The 11581-nt window shown below is 68.5% G+C and overlaps 1 protein-coding gene across 1 annotated transcript in view; it reads right to left on the bottom strand.

Moving 5' to 3' along the window:
• Nucleotides 1-11581, bottom strand: part of PRDM16 (PR/SET domain 16) — a 226297-nt gene that overhangs the window by 12906 nt on the left and 201810 nt on the right. Inside the window, exons 8-11 of the mRNA XM_036460884.2 lie at nt 9502-9649; nt 9000-9153; nt 2047-3451; nt 403-490 (exon numbers count right to left, since the gene is read on the bottom strand). Coding sequence (XP_036316777.1) covers nt 403-490; nt 2047-3451; nt 9000-9153; nt 9502-9649 — 1795 coding nt within the window. The remainder of the gene's footprint in view (nt 1-402; nt 491-2046; nt 3452-8999; nt 9154-9501; nt 9650-11581) is intronic.

Genomic DNA, 11581 nt, shown 5'->3' with positions numbered 1-11581 from the left:
CTGCCCTTCACCCCGTCCGCCCTTCACCCCGTCCGCCCTTCACCCCATCCGCCCGTCACCCCGTCCGCCCTTCACCCCGTCTGCCCTTCACCCCATCCGCCCGTCACCCCGTCCGCCCTTCACCCCATCCGCCCTTCACCCCGTCTGCCCTTCACCCCGTCCGCCCTTCACCCCGTCTGCCCTTCACCCCGTCCGCCCGTCACCCTGTCCGGCCACAGGGCGCTGCGTGGTCCGAGGGAGACCCCGGGCATCTGATGGTCAGGTGGGTGGCTGCCGCCCTCCTCGGGGTATGGCCGGGCCTGGATGGACCTCGGGCTCCTGGCCCCGCCCCCACCCCGCCCCCCTGCCTCCCGCCCCCCCTGCCTCCCGCCCCCCGCGCCCCTCCCGCGCCCGCCCACTCACCTGGGGGTGGAAGAGCAGCGGGGGCGGCCGCAGGAACTTCTCCTTCAGGACCCCCACGGGGTCCGGCACCTTCCGCTTCTCCACCCTGCTGGACAGCAGCCCGCGGGTTACGTACCCCCGGCCACGGCCGCCCACAGAGCGGCGCTCCCTCCGCAGCCCCCTCACCTCAGCGCTCTGGGCCCGCCAGGCTCCCCGCGCCCCACCCCAGCTGGGCGCCCGTGGCCGGGCTAACGCTGAGCGTGGAGCCTGGGACCTGCTCCGGGGCCCCCACACCCGGGCCCCGCCCCGCCCCGTTCACTCTGTCGGGGTCCCCGGGGTGGCCACAGCGGACCATGGAGCAGGCACCCGACTGCCCTGTCCCCGGCCCTTGGCTCCGGGCGCTCTGCCCAGCTGGTGAGTGAGCAGCGGGCCGTCCGGGGGAGGCCACGGGGTCTCCTGTGGCTGCAGCCCCCGCCTGGGCCCTGGTGGCCACAGGCTGTGACACGGGGTCACACGGAGCAGGACATGGCAGCAGCCCCTCCCCCTGCGGTCCCCTCTTGCCCAGGACCCCCCCCAGGACCCCCACCCAGGTCCCCCCCTCGCCCAGGTCTCCTCCCCCAAGCACCCTCTCATCATTTCCCAGCAGCACTGCCTCAGTTTCTCCTCCGGGCTGAGGTTTAATCTAAACGGGGAAACTTTTTCACAGGCAGACACAGTCCCTCTGCTCGAACCCTGGGCCAGGGCCTGCCGGGCTCCTGTGGGGCCTGCTCCCGTCCCTTCCACACGATGTGTCTTCCAGGCCCAGCGGGACCCGGCCACAGCGGGACGGGATGGCCTGGGAGCCGCAGAGCCGCCCGGAGCCAGGGCAGGAGCGGCTCCCGGTCACCCCTTGGAGAGCCGAGGTCCAGGGGGGAGGGCGGGAGCTACAGGAACAGACTGACCCCTGGGTGTGGCTGTGCGGGAGTGGAACCGGGTCCGAGGGCTCAGCGAGGCCCTCAGAGCTGGACCAGGGACAGGAGCCGGTGGCAGGGCCGAGGGCGAACACACGGGGGAGGCTGGGTGTGGCTCCACCGTCTGCTTTTAGGGGGATTTGGCCACAGGGCGGCCTCAAGGGCTGGCAAGGGGGACCGGGGGGCATGGAGGGCAGGGGGGAGACTGACACCCCTGACCTCACCTGAACCGATCCTCGGCCCCGCTGGCCCCTGGGGTGGCCATACGGCCCTTGCTCCCTGAGCACCAGGCATGTCTGTACACGTGTGTGCACACGCCTCCCGCCCAGAGGCAGGGCCTGCACCTCGGCTCCCTCCTGACCCGCATGTGCCCAGCCCTCTCCTGGGGCTCAGCCAGGCTCCCCGGGCACAGGTGGGGGTCAGACCCTCCACCTCACGAACCCCGGGTCAAAGGCCAACAGACACCGGAGGTAACCGGACACGGCCTTGTGCCAGCCCTACAGCTTCCTGCCCCCCTGCTCCCCCTCATCCCCTTCCCCTGGGCCCCCAGGAGGGCGGCTGTGCCTCTGAGGCGCGCCCAGAGGGAAGCAGAGACCCCGGGAGAGGGGAGGGTGAGGGCGGGTGTGAGTTTTGGGGGTGGGGGCGAGCTGGTCCGGGAAGAGGCTGGAGGCTCAGCGGGCCCTGGGCAGGGGCAGCGGGGCGGGCCCGCGGGTACCTGTAGATGGGGTCCATGAAGAAGGGCGAGGGCTTGGCGTAGTGCAGCGAGGGCTGCTGGGGCAGCGGCGCCTGGCAGGCCTTGGGCAGCCTGTCGCCGGCCGCGGGCGCGCGCTCGCCGTAGACGTGGTTCTTGCGGGGCTCCCGGCCGCCGTTGAGGCTGGCGCGGGCGCGGCTGCCGATGCTCAGGTCCAGCGGCTGCTCCTCGCCCGCTGCGCCCGCGGGGCCCGCCCTGGGCGCGGGCGGCGCCTCCTTGGGCCGGGTGGTGAGGTCGAAGGGGGACTCGGCGCCGGGGCCGCCCCCCTTGAGGGCGTCCCGGGGCGACTTGGGCTCGGCCTTGACCAGCAGGCCGTGGGCGAGGGTGCGGTCGGCCAGCGGGTAGAGGGCGGGCGGGAAGTCGGGCAGCAGCTGGAAGGGGAACACGGAGTGGTAGGGCAGCGCGCCCAGCCGCTTCTCGGGCACGCCCACGAAGCCCGGCCCGAAGTACTTCTCGGCGATGGACGCGATGGCCTTGATGGAGTCGCCCGCGGCGCCGGCCGCCAGCAGCTGCTCCTCGGGCGGCGGGAAGAAGGAGTGCTGGGCGTAGAAGACGGGCACCTCGCCCGCGCCCAGGGCGGCCCCCGGCGGCCCCGCGCCGCCCCCCAGGTCCGCCGGGCCCCCGGCCGCCCGGCCCTCGGCCTTGGCCTTGTCGCGGTCGCTCTCGGCGTCGCTGTCCAGGTCCTCGGAGCCGGTGCCCGTGGTGGTGTCCAGGTCCGTCCCGGTCGTGGTGTTGATGTCCTCGAAGTCGCTGCCGTCCGACAGGTCGCTGCCCCGCGCCGCCTTGAGCTTCTCGGGGAACGCGTCCTCCGGGGGCCCCTCGAACTTCTCCTCGGGCCCCGCGGCGCCCGGCGCCCCCTGGCCGCCCCCCACGGCGGACACCAGGGGCAGCGCCGGAGTGCCCAGGGGGCTGGGCAGCTTGGCGTCCTGGGTGTGGTTCAGCGGGCTCTTGAGCAGGGGCGTGGGGGGCAGCAGCGGGGGCCGGGGGTACAGGGAGGGCGGGAAGATGCCGGGGAAGCCGGGCGTCAGCGCGGGGAAGGCGGGGGGCGCCGCCGAGAAGGGCAGGCCCCCCGGGTGCGGCCGGGAGGGGAAGTACTCGCCGAAGCCCAGGCCGGCGTGGTTGAGGGCGGGCGGCGGCTTGGCCTTGTCCAGCAGCGGCCCGGGGGCGAGGGGCAGGCCGGGCGAGAAGAGGCCGCCGGGCGGGCAGTGGCTCCTGCCCTCGCAGAAGCGCCGGTGCTTGTTGAGGGAGGAGGTAGTGCTGAACATCTGCCCGCAGTCCTTGCACTTGATCTGCGTGCGGCAGTCGGCGTGCATGCGCTTGTGGCGGCACAGGTTGGAGAACTGCGTGTAGGACTTGTGGCAGACCTCACCTACAGCGTCAGCAGAAAGCACGCAAACACGCTATGAAATTACCGGGAAACGGCGTCTGCCCCTGTGCCCCTGGGTATGTGCGTACACGTGCGTCACCGTGTATGCACGTGCACGGGCTAGCGTGCCCTGTGAGAATGTGCACCCACAGGCACATGTCTCACGTATGCATGTAGACACGTGCCTGAATACATGTGCCTGCAGGTTGCACACAGATGTGGAAATGACATGCACAGGAGCATGTGTTCGTGTGTGCATGTTGTGCATAAATGGGTGTGTGCTGTGAATGTGTGCACGAGCGCACACACAAATGTATGCGTGTCACACATGCACGTGAATGTCACTCACACGCACACATGTTCATGTATTGCACACTGAGCATGCGTGCACGCCCCTCATGTGCGCATGCCTATGTTACATTGTGTGTGGGTGCCTGCAAACACATGTACACACATGCACACAGGTGCACACCATCCCAGGGCTGGCCTTGTCCCCAGCATGGTCGGACAGGGGCTACTCCTGCGTCTCTGTGCTCCCCGCAGTGAGGCTAGTCCTCAGCTCGGTGGGAGGGGAGAGCATGCCAGCTCTGTAATGGGGGCGAGGACCCCGGCCTCAGGTGGGCAGAGCCAGGCACAGCCATGTGGCTTTCTGCCCGTCGGAGGCGCTGCTCTGCAGGGCAGGGTGAATCCCGCCCCCCCTCCGACCCCGCTTCTCATGGTGTGTGTCCCCAGCAGCCCGTCCTCCCCTGTCCGGGCCCTGGGACCTGCGGCCAGCGAGGGCAGCCAGGCCGGGGAGCCTGGGGGTGGCCTGAAGGGGGGCTGGGCCCACGCCGGAGGAAAGGGGAACAGCCCCGAATGGCGGTCGAGAGGCCATGAGTCTCCGCTCTGGACAGGAGAGGGCAGTGCCGGCCGGCGCCGAGCGCAGAGCCCGGGGCCCGGGGACCCGCCAGACCATTGTCCCGGGGCCTGTGAGCCGAGGGCAGCCGCCACCAGCGTCCTCCTCCCGTGCCCCGGCTGCAGGAGGGACCCGCCTCTGAGGACCCCCCATGGGAGCCGCCGACGGCCGGCTTTCAGCCCAGCGTCTGAGTGGAGCCGCTCCTTCCTGCGGCCGGCATGCCCGGCTTCTCACCGGGAGGGCTGGCCCCCGGAGACCCACCTGCCGCTGGGAGGAGGGGCCGTGGACGGACACCCTCAGGCCCGCCCAGCTCGCTCAGGCCTGGCCGCACAAACCAGGGCGGCGCTGTGCCCTGCACCCTGGACGGGCTGTGTCGGCGCCTCGTTCGTGGCTGCCACCCCCTGAGCTTGGAAAGGGCCTGGGCCTGGGAGCTGGGTGCTGGGTCCCCGCCTGCTCCTCACGGGGACCGAGAGACGCTGGGGCAACAGAGACTGAGGGCCGGGATGCGGGCCCGGGACCCGGGGTGACCGCTGCTGTCAGAGCCGGAGCAGGAGCCAGTGCCCGAGGGGCGACGTGGGGACCAGCGCCTGAGGGAGGGCCCGGCTCCGTCAGGTGCAGGGCGACCCTGGCCCGGCCTCATCCCGTCAGCAGTTTTCCTTGAGGCGTACGAGTGTGGATGTGCACACTCACCCCACATTCACACGCATTCACCCACCCACACCCACACTCACCCACACTCACCCACACTCACCCACACTCACCCACCCACACCCACACTCACCCACACTCACCCACACTCACCCACCCACACCCACACTCACCCACATTCACACACATTCACCCACCCACACCCACACTCACCCCACACTCACAGACACACCTCACACCCACCCATTCACACACCCACACTCACGCACACTCACCCACATTCACAGCTCACAGACACACCACACCCACTCATACACCCACACCCACACTCACCCCCATTCACACAGCCACTCTCACACCCACACATCTACACACACACACACACACACCCCTATACCCCCACACATGCACACAGACTGACACACTCACACACATCACACCCACCATCACACCACACCCACACACACCCAGCCACTCACACCCACACATACCTACACCCCCAATGCACACACCAGCACTCACAAACACACAGACACACACCCACTTACATACCCTCACGTGAACACCCACACAGGCACACACCACATACCTGCACTCACACACACACACTCACACTCACTCCACGAAGATAAGGCCCTTTCCTGAACAGTCCACCGGGAAGCTGCTCACCAGGTGCCCAGATTCTGTCTCTCACACACGCACATGCACATGCACACGCCCGGCACACACGTGAGCTCCCTGTGCAGGAGACACCAGCAGGCCGTGCCGTGGTCTGGGTCTGTGTGCTCGGGGCTCAGGCAGGGGCTGTGCTGCTGTGGGCGGTGTGCAGCCAGCCCAGCAGGGGGCGCGCTCACAGCGGTGCCCGCCCGGCTGTGGGTGGCCAGCTTTCTGTCGCGCCACCTCGCGGGCATGGCCCTCACCTGTTCACAGCTTCCCTCCCAGGCCTGACCACAGGCCGAGCCCGTGAGCCCAGGGACGCTGTGTGGCCTGGAGAGCCAGCCAATCCATTTCCCCATCTGGGGCCACCCTCTCTGAATGGCACGTCACACCCACTGCCTGGCTGGTCTCTCTCACGCTCACTGCCTGGCTGCTGGGAGCCGCCGGGCGGTGAGCTCTGCGGTGCCTGGGGCTGCAGGGAGCGGCTGGGCGGTGAGCTCTGCGATGCCCGGGGCTGCCGGGAGCCGCCGGGCGGTGAGCTCTGCGGTGCCGGGGGCTGAGGCTGCGGGGAGCCGCCGGGCGGTGAGCTCTGCGGTGCCGGGGGCTGAGGCTGCCGGGCTCCCCTGCCCGTGGGCCTGTGCGGCAGCTGGAACAGTCCCCAGGGCGCTGCGGCCCGGCTCAGGGATGAGGCGACCCCAGGAGACAACGCGGCCGCTGGGGGCGTGACCAAAGCAGCACATGGAGGCCCGGCTGCAGCCCTCCGTCCTGTCTGCTCCCGGCGCCCAGTCTGTGGAGGTGCTGCCCTCACCCTCCCTGGACGTGCTGCCGTTCTCCCCATTGCAGACCCGGCCCAGCCCCCCCCCTCCCCCCCCCCCCCCCCCCCCCCCTGCTTCCCCCAGGTCCTCCAGAGGCACCCACCCCTCACGCCCTGCTCCGCGCCTCCACGACCTGCGGGGGCAGGAGGTGGAGCTGGTGGGCGGCCACAGCAGACCCGGAGCGAGGGACTGAGCCAGTAGAACAGCTAGGAGCTGGCTGGGCAGTGAGCAGGCCAGCCTGGTCTCTCTCGCCCATGTGCATGCGTGCACAAACACTCACACACATACACACACACACACACACACACGTGCAGAATGAGCCCCCCATGGCGAGAACATCCTGACACAACTCCCCACCCTCCAGTGTCGCCCTCCTGGCATTCATGTCGTGGAGCCTGAGGAGTCCTGGGCCCCCTAGCTGGGGTCGGGAGCCAGACCCTTGAACTAGAGTCAGGGTTTTGCAGCATGGCCGTGAGCACCTGGCCCCTGACTGTCCTGAGCCTCAGTTTCCTGCTCCGTCATTAGAGATAGTATAGACCCCACTCCCTAGGATTTTGTAAGGGTTCTGTGAGATAATGAGTGTGAAATGGTGACTCAGCACTGGTGTGAATGGTGACTCAGCACTGTCTGGTGTGAATGGTGACTCAGCTGTCTGGTGTGAATGGTGACTCAGCACTGTCTGGTGTGAATGGTGACTCAGCTGTCTGGTGTGAATGGTGACTCAGCACTGTCTGGTGTGAATGGTGACTCAGCTGTCTGGTGTGAATGGTGACTCAGCACTGTCTGGTGGGAATGGTGACTCAGCACTGTCTGGTGTGAATGGTGACTCAGCACTATTTGGTGTGAATGGTGACTCAGCACTGTCTGGTGGAAATGGTGACTCAGCACTGTCTGGTGGGAATGGTGACTCAGCACTGTCTGGTGTGAATGGTGACTCAGCACTGTCTGGTGGGAATGGTGACTCAGCACTGTCTGGTGGGAATGGTGACTCAGTACTGTCTGGTGGGAATGGTGACTCAGCACTGTCTGGTGGGAATGGTGACTCAGCACTGTCTGGTGGGAATGGTGACTCAGCACTGTCTGGTGGGAATGGTGACTCAGCACTGTCTGGTGTGAATGGTGACTCAGCACTGTCTGGTGTGAATGGTGACTCAGCACTGTCTGGTGGGAATGGTGACTCAGCACTGTCTGGTGTGAATGGTGACTCAGCACTGTTTGGTGTGAATGGTGACTCAGCACTGTCTGGTGGAAATGGTGACTCAGCACTGTCTGGTGGGAATGGTGACTCAGCACTGTCTGGTGTGAATGGTGACTCAGCACTGTCTGGTGGGAATGGTGACTCAGCACTGTCTGGTGGGAATGGTGACTCAGCACTGTCTGGTGGGAATGGTGACTCAGCACTGTCTGGTGGGAATGGTGACTCAGCACTGTCTGGTGGGAATGGTGACTCAGCTGTCTGGTGTGAATGGTGACTCAGCACTGTCTGGTGGGAATGGTGACTCAGCACTGTCTGGTGTGAATGGTGACTCAGCTGTCTGGTGTGAACGGTGACTCAGCACTATTTGGTGTGGAATGGTGACTCAGCACTGTCTGGTGGGAATGGTGACTCAGCACTGTCTGGTGTGAATGGTGATTCTGCTGTCTGGTGTGAATGGTGACTCAGCTGTCTGGTGGGAATGGTGACTCAGCACTATTTGGTGTGGAATGGTGACTCAGCACTGTCTGGTGTGAATGGTGACTCAGCTGTCTGGTGGGAATGGTGACTCAGCACTATTTGGTGTGGAATGATTGCTCACTGCACCGTGAGGCAGAGAGGAACCTTCAGGCTCACTCCCCTCGGCTGGCCCGTGAGGTCCCTGGGACCTAGTCCTTTGTGACCTTTGACCCCCTCCTATTAACCCAAACCGGCCTCGTAGCCTCTGCTCAGAGCTGTGGTCCACTCTCTCCCCCTCCTCAGTCTCTGCTGGAGTGACTCGTCCCACGGGCGCCTGCCGCCCCTCGCACGGGGGAGCAGTGCCCACCGGGTGCCCTCCTGGCAGAGCCTCCTAATCCCAAGCTGCCCTCCCCCAGCTCGGGCGCCTGTCACACGGCTGGCTAAGGGTTCATGGCTCGACCGCTGTCCCCTCCGTTATTCACTGGGCCCTGCCACCCGGCGGTCCTGGGCACATCGCCCAGGCCCAGCGGAACGCGGTGGGCGCCACCGGCATTGCATTGCGTGCCTCAGGGAGCCCGGGGTGGGCGGGACCTGGGTGCGGGGAGAGGGTGGGGAACGGAGGGGAGAGGAGGGGAGGGGAGGGGAGGGCTGGCTCAGGCTCCTCCCAGGACCAGGACCTTCAGGGGAAGAGTGAGGAGGGCGGGAGGCGGAGGAGGAGGTGAGAGAAGAGGCACAAAGCTCTGGCCTGGGCTCCGCGTGGCCGGGAGCCCCCGCCGCCTCGGTGCCTCGGGACCAACAGGGGTCCTGCCAAGCGGGGAGCCCGGGGAGCCCTGCCTTGGCTTGGTCCTGAGACGCCGGCCCGCGCCCGCGGGGACCACTTACATATGAAAGGTTTGACGGTGCTGTGGATGTGCTTGTGCTGCTTGAGGCCGGAGGACGTGGCGAAGGTCTTCCCGCAGTCCGGGCAGGCGTGCGCCCGCGCGCCCACGTGCTGCGAGCGGATGTGCCGCTGCAGGTTGCTGGGGTCCGTGAACACCTGCGAGGCAGAGGCTTTTACAGGCCCCGCCCAAGGTGCCAGGCCCCGCCCACCCTGTACCAGCGCCCACTGCGCCAGCGCCCGCCCACTCTGTGTCCTCGCCCCGCCCACTGTGCCAGGCCCCGCCCACCCTGTGTCCTCGCCCCGCCCACACCGTGCCAGTGCCCCGCCCACTGCAGGGAAATGGAAGGCGGACATGTGCTGCTCGGCGTTGGGGGGCTTGGCCCCCCGCCTCTCCTTCCCCATCGCGGGGGCGGGGCGCCCGGAGGGAGCAGGTGTGCCCCGCCCTGTCCCGGCCAGTCCGGTCACCAGCCTGTCGGAGGCGGCGGCGGGCACGCACGGCGTTACCTTCACGCAGTTTTCACATTCGAAGCGCTTGCCGCTGTCATGGGACATCTGGTGGCGGATGAGGTTGGACTTCCAGTTGAAGGCCTTGGGGCACTGGTCGCACTTGTACTCCCGCTCCTCCGTGTGGACCACCATGTGCTGCTCCAGGCTGTGCGCGAGGTCAGAGGTCACTGCGGGCTGGCACCCCTGCCCCGGACGGCCTGACCCCGGGCTGCTCGGCGGCCTGATGTGCACGGGGCGGGCTGGGGGCCAGTGGCTGAGAGCAGCCGCGGGGCAGGTCAGGGATGAGGGGCAGGACGGCCCTTGTCCACCCCCCCAGGGCGCCCCGCCTGCACTTCCTGGCCGCCCCTCTGGACAGTCTTAACCTTGACGCTGACCCCAGGCCTGAGGACAAGGGGTCAGAGCTTCCAGCAGAGCCCTGAGCCCAGTGTGGGGGGTGGGGGGACACAAGCCAAGGCCCCCGAGTGGCCGCAGGGTGCTCCCCGCCCTCGGAGGCGGCCGTGGTGCGGCGCAGGGGCCAGGGTGCGGGGCGGGGGCCGGGGTGCGGGGCAGTGGCCAGGTGTGGGGCGGGGGCCGGGGTGCGGGGCGGGGGCCGGGGTGCGGGGCGGGGGCCGGGGTGCGGGGCGGGGGCCGCCGGGGTGCGGGACGGGGTGCGGGGCGGGGGCCGGGGTGCAGGCAGAGGCCGGGGTGTGGGGCGGGGGCTGGGGTGCGGGGCGGGGCGGGGGCCGGGGTGCAGGCAGAGGCTGGAGTGCGGGGCGGGGCTGGGGTGCGGGGCTGGGACCTTGGTGCGGGGCAGCAGCCGAGTGCGGGGCGGGGCCGGGGTGTGGGGCGGGGGCCAGAGTGCGGGGCGGGGCTGTGGTGCGGGGCGGCGGCTGTGGTGCGGGGCGGGGGCCGGGGTGTGGGGCGGGGGGGGGGGGGGGGGGGGGGGCGGGGTGCGGCGCAGCGGCCGAGTGCGGGGCGGGGGCCGGGGTGTGGGGCGGGGGCCGGAGTGCGGGGCAGGGCTGGGGTGCGGGGCAGGGACCTTGGTGCCGGGCAGCGGCCGAGTGCGGGGCGGGTCTCCGTGGTGAGGGTGCCCCCGGCTGCTCCGGAGGCCGGCCCGGGTGAGTGAGCAGCCGGGCCCTGGGGGAGCGGCCCCCGCGGCCAGGCCCGCCGTTAATCTTCATGAGCCGGCAGCCATACATCACGCCGTTAATTACGCGCCCAGCCATCCGTCCCCTCGCAGCGCGGTCCCCGGGCGGCGGCGGCGCCCGCTCCCGCGCTAATTGTGATTTATGTGTTTATGTAAAGGAAACGGGCCCTGGGGAGCTGACCACCGGCCGCGGCGGGACCGGCCTACACGCCGGCTCTCCGCCGTCTGCTCCGGCGAGGGTTCCCCGCCCGCAGGCCGCGAGGGGGGCGGTCAGCGCCGCGGTCCCACGGCCAGTCAGGGGCCTGCGGCTGCGGCTGCCGGGCCGGCCTGGCCGGGAGGAGACCAGGGCGAGAGGAGCCTGGGCTGGAAAAGCCACCTGCCCCTGAGCACGGGGACCGCACGCCCGCCTCGGGGCCCCCGGCCGCCCTGACCCTGCCTGGCTGGGGGCGGGAGAGCCACTGGGCGGCTCCGGGGACTCTCTCTGTGAGGCTCCTGGCCAGCGGGTGGTGCCGGGGGCAGGAGTGGGGACCCCAGGTGGGGACTGCTGGGTGGCTTCTCCCCTCTCCTGCCGCTGCTGAGTGTGTACCGGACAGTCAGGCCGCTCCCCCGGCCCCGGGCAATGAGGTGCGCCGGGTCCCCTCTGGCTCTGGACCTTTCCCCAGGAGCAGCCCTGGCCTGGCCCCCACGTCCTGGCACGGCCAGTGGTCTCAGAGGGCATCTCGGGGGTGGGGCACCGCCCGGGACCAGACTTCATGTGAGAGCTGGGAACACGTGTGGCCTCCAACGGCCAACTATTGTCAGCTCAATGTCATATCAATGTCAGCTCAATGTCATATCAATGTCAGCTCATTGTCAGCTCAATGTCAACTTATTGTCAGCTCAATGTCAGCTCAATGTCATATCAATGTCATATCAATGTCAGATCATGACAGCTCAATGTCAGCTCAATGT

This window comes from Pipistrellus kuhlii, unplaced genomic scaffold, assembly GCF_014108245.1.
Source record: "Pipistrellus kuhlii isolate mPipKuh1 unplaced genomic scaffold, mPipKuh1.p scaffold_m20_p_34, whole genome shotgun sequence".
In the NCBI taxonomy this organism is placed as follows: Eukaryota; Metazoa; Chordata; class Mammalia; order Chiroptera; family Vespertilionidae; genus Pipistrellus; species Pipistrellus kuhlii.
The sequence above is the reverse complement of the archived record's forward strand: the minus strand, read 5'-3'. Positions and strand labels throughout refer to the sequence as shown.